The following is a 4,158-nucleotide window of genomic DNA, read 5'->3' as shown; positions in this document are numbered from 1 at the left end:
GGGCGGGGCCTCCTTCGGTTGGCGGCCTCGGGCTTCGGGAGTCCTCCAAGAGGCCAGGTGAGGCCGTCCCATGATGCCCCGCGCCCCGGCCGCTCTGGCCTGCAACGTGTCTCTGGGGCGGAGGCAGCGGCAGTGGAGTTCGCTGCGCGCTGTTGGGGGCCACCTGTCTTTTCGCTTGTGTCCCTCTCTCTAGTGTCGCGCTCGAGTCCCGACGGGCCGCTCCAAGCTTCGACATGTCGTACAACTACGTGGTAACGGCCCAGAAGCCCACCGCCGTGAACGGCTGCGTGACCGGTGAGGCTACCGGGGTCGGAGACCCCGGCGAGGGAGGGGAGCTGGGGGGAGCCGCGGCCTAGGGAGGCCCGCGGCCCCCGGGGCGGCCGGGCAGGAGTGGGCCCGGCGAATGGAAGGCGCTGGCGGCCGAGGAACCTCCCCTAGCACCGCGACCTCGAAAGAGTCGTCCCAGTACGCGCTTTTTGGGGGTTGGAAGCCACTTTCGAGGGTCCCCTTTCGTCCTGGGGAGGTCACTCGGGCTCGAGAACAGGGCGGGCCCAGTGAGAAAGAGGAGTGTGAGTTGGTTGTGCGGTGTCGTTTGGGCCCGGAGATTGGCCTTCTGTGGCCGGGAAAAGGGGAGGTGGTAATGACGACTTTGGGGTCAAGATTTTCCTGTGGGGAAGTCTGGGGGGCCCAGGAGGTGGAGGGATGTGAGGAAAGCCCGCGTTATCCCACAGAGGGAGGGGAGCCCTCTTCAGGCTGACCCCTTTGCCTGGGGCTGTTGTTTACATGAGGGCCCTGCTGGAGAAGAGGGTTTGGTTTGCCTGGCCCAGTGCTGGGTTTGCCTTGTTCACGATGCACTTGGATTGTTAAGGACACCGATGTGCAGAACCCGGGAAGAGTCATCTTAACCCACATTCTCAGCTGAATATGCAGACCCCAAGCTTGCATGTTTATATACACCCTAATCATGATTCCAAAACAAAACTGTGGTTCAGAGTTGGAGGTAGCTGAGTTTGGGTGGGGGTATTGGTAGACTGCCAGGAGGGCAGGGGGTGTGGACAAAACAGTGTTTTCATATAAAGCTCTGGGACTTTTCTTCATTTGACTTGGTCTGTCAGATAAAAGTTTGTGAGACTTTAGATGAAGACTGGAAGAAGTGAAGACTTTCTCCGCCATTCTCAATTAGAATTTACTCTATTACTGTAACTGTAATAGAGTAAAATTTGAGGGGCAAGAGCCATGAGAAGGGATTACGCAGTCATTGTCAGTTGGAGGACGCACGGCTCTTAGGTCCAGTCCAGTTTTCTTAGTCTAATTAGGGAAGTAGCTTTGTTGAATGCATGAACTGAGACTCTTTGAGGTGCCGGATTTGGCAAGAAGGGGAGTAGCTGGAAGGAGTTGGAGAAGTATGTGAAGTAAATGAGAATTCTGCAGGTATTTAGACGTAAGTGATAGGATTATTTTGAAGGGGTGGGAGGCCCTTCCCCTGAGTTCAAAAGTTAGAGGGTCTGTTCTTTCAGGACACTTTACTTCAGCCGAAGACTTAAACCTGTTGATTGCCAAAAACACGAGATTAGAGATCTATGTGGTCACCGCCGAGGGGCTTCGGCCCGTCAAAGAGGTGGGCATGTACGGGAAGATTGCGGTCATGGAGCTTTTCAGGCCCAAGGTAAGTGTTGCAGTTGGGACAAGCAGTGGAGGGAGAACTGTTGGTCGTAGGTTGTTTTATGTTATTTTTGTTTATTTATTTATTTTCTTTGAGACGGGGGTCTCGCAGTGTTGCCCCAGGATGTCTTGAACTCCTGAGCTCAAGCAATCCCTCCGCTTCAGCCTCTGGAGTAGAGTAGCTGAGGGATTGTAGGCATGCGCCACCGTGCCTGGGCTGTGTTACGTTGTTTTGCGAATTCTTGGGATGGGTGGAATATGCCTTAGGAGAAAAACTGTTCTCTTTTTTCTCTCTTTGGATGGCAAATTTCAGTATGTACTCTTGACCAAGCTTTCTAGAAGTAAAAGGAGAGATTGATTAGGGAAACAATTATGAAGCTGACTTCTTTAGGAGGGAGAAATTAAAGCAGTTTGTTTCAGAGGATAGGCTACAGAGTGGGGCAGTCCTGGCTTCATTCCTTGTTAATTCTGACTTTAGGTGTCTCTTAAGGCACCTTTCAGATTAAGTCCCTTGGGTTGTTGTGAAGATGAAATGATTCAGTGACACAGGGCCTATCGTATAGCTAGCATTTACAGTTATGTTAACAATTACCAGGCCGGGCGTGGTGGCTCACGCCTGTAACCCCAGCACTTTGGGAGGCCGAGGTGGGTGGATCACCTGAGGTCAGGAGTTCAAGACCAGCCTGGCCAACACGGTGAAACCCCATCTCTGCTAAAAATACAAAAGTTAGCCGGGTGTGGTGGCATGTGCCTGTAATCCCAGCTTGGCAGGCTGAGGCACAAGAATTGCTTGAACCCGGGAGGCAGAGGTTGCAGTGAGTGGAGATGGCACCCATTGCACGGTGACACAGCGAGACTCCGTCTCAAAAAAAAAACAAACAAAAAAACAATTACCATCAGTATTTTCATTATTTTAGCGCAAATCTTTTCATCCAAATCACCACCACATTGCTTTATGATGTCTTAGCTGAATCTGGCAAGAAAGCAATGGGTTCAAAATTTTAATTATAACCCTTTGAACAAAGCAGTAATTTTTTGAAGTCTGTGTTAAATAAGTAGGACTTTGTTGATCCATTTTAGCTTCTGTTGTTATTCCCACATTTTTTTTCTCTTTCTTCAAATACTTGGGGAAGAGTGGAGGAGGCATTACATTCATCTTTCAGAATTTGAATGGGATGATTGAGATTAGCTTGCGATTGAAATAGATGAAGACTTTGTGTGTAGAACAGAGAGATGGAGAATCGTGAAAGTGAGAACTAGATGTTTACCAGCTTCAGTTCTGGCTTTTTGTACATGCCCTTAGGGTGTATGTGTACCTAGTGTGGGTTATAAGCTCACCATGTATTTTCTCTTTAGGGAGAGAAGAATTTGGAAAATTCTTAAAGAATTTGGTGTGCTTAAAGACTGGACAGGTTGTTCCTGTTTTAACAAGGACCTCTTTTGATAGCATAATATTGGTTTCCAGGGGGAGAGCAAGGACTTGCTGTTTATCTTGACAGCGAAGTACAATGCCTGCATCCTGGAGTATAAGCAGAGTGGCGAGAGCATTGACATCATTACGCGAGCCCATGGCAATGTCCAGGTGAGGTGGCTGCTTTAGGCCAATGAAACTTTTCTAAGTAGGGCTGTCATGATTCATGGAAAAAATTAAAGTGCTGGGGGCAGCTCTCTATCCGATCAGAGAAATAAGGAGAAGACACTATGGGTTTGAGCTTTTTGGAGAAGGGACTCCTGTAGTTCACTCAAGGCCCAAGGGACAGGGTAATAATTCATTGAGATTCAGTGTTTTGCCAAAAAGGCATGCACTGACATTGGGGCTCCAACTATTTGGCCTATCAAATAGATCCATTAGTTTTACTACCTCTCCTAAAATTTTTCTGTGCAAGTGGTGCCCAGTGTCCTCTGTTGCTCTGTGGATGTTGAGGTTCTTCCCTAATCCCAATTTTGTTTCTCAGGACCGCATTGGCCGCCCCTCAGAGACCGGCATTATTGGCATCATTGACCCTGAGTGCCGGATGATTGGCCTGCGTCTCTATGATGGCCTTTTCAAGGTTATTCCACTAGATCGCGATAATAAAGAACTCAAGGCCTTCAACATCCGCCTGGAGGAGCTGCATGTCATCGATGTCAAGTTCCTATATGGTTGCCAAGCACCTACTATTTGCTTTGTCTACCAGGTACTGGATCAGGAAGAGAGAGGGAGAAACTGTGAGGCTGATGTGATAGGAGTTGTTTTTGCTAACTGGCATGTCTGTGTTTGGTAGGGTAGAGAGAAGTGTTTAATGTGTTTGTCCTGAAATATTTTGAGCAACACAATTAATATGGGTCAGACTTTCATTGCTTCTTGAGTGCAGTAGTACTTATTGTGGAGACAGCAAGCTCTCTGGGGCTTGTAGCAGGTTTTAATCCTGAGATTATACTCTGGCTGTGGGCCTTGGGAGATTTCATAGGATGACCCAGTTTATACTTTGATTCTCTTACTGGAGTGCTAGGGGA

At 48.7% G+C, this 4,158-nt stretch overlaps 1 protein-coding gene across 1 annotated transcript in view; it reads left to right on the top strand.

Moving 5' to 3' along the window:
• Positions 1 to 58: 58 nt before the first annotated feature.
• DDB1 (damage specific DNA binding protein 1) overlaps positions 59 to 4,158 on the top strand; it is a 34,054-nt gene continuing 29,954 nt past the window's right edge. The window contains exons 1-4 of the mRNA XM_055278824.2: positions 59 to 294; positions 1,518 to 1,666; positions 3,128 to 3,244; positions 3,618 to 3,839. Of these exons, the coding sequence (XP_055134799.1) occupies positions 234 to 294; positions 1,518 to 1,666; positions 3,128 to 3,244; positions 3,618 to 3,839 (549 nt within the window). The 5' untranslated portion in view covers positions 59 to 233. The remainder of the gene's footprint in view (positions 295 to 1,517; positions 1,667 to 3,127; positions 3,245 to 3,617; positions 3,840 to 4,158) is intronic.

Source organism: Symphalangus syndactylus, chromosome 1 (assembly GCF_028878055.3).
Source record: "Symphalangus syndactylus isolate Jambi chromosome 1, NHGRI_mSymSyn1-v2.1_pri, whole genome shotgun sequence".
Lineage (NCBI taxonomy): Eukaryota > Metazoa > Chordata > Mammalia > Primates > Hylobatidae > Symphalangus > Symphalangus syndactylus.
The sequence above is the reverse complement of the archived record's forward strand: the minus strand, read 5'-3'. Positions and strand labels throughout refer to the sequence as shown.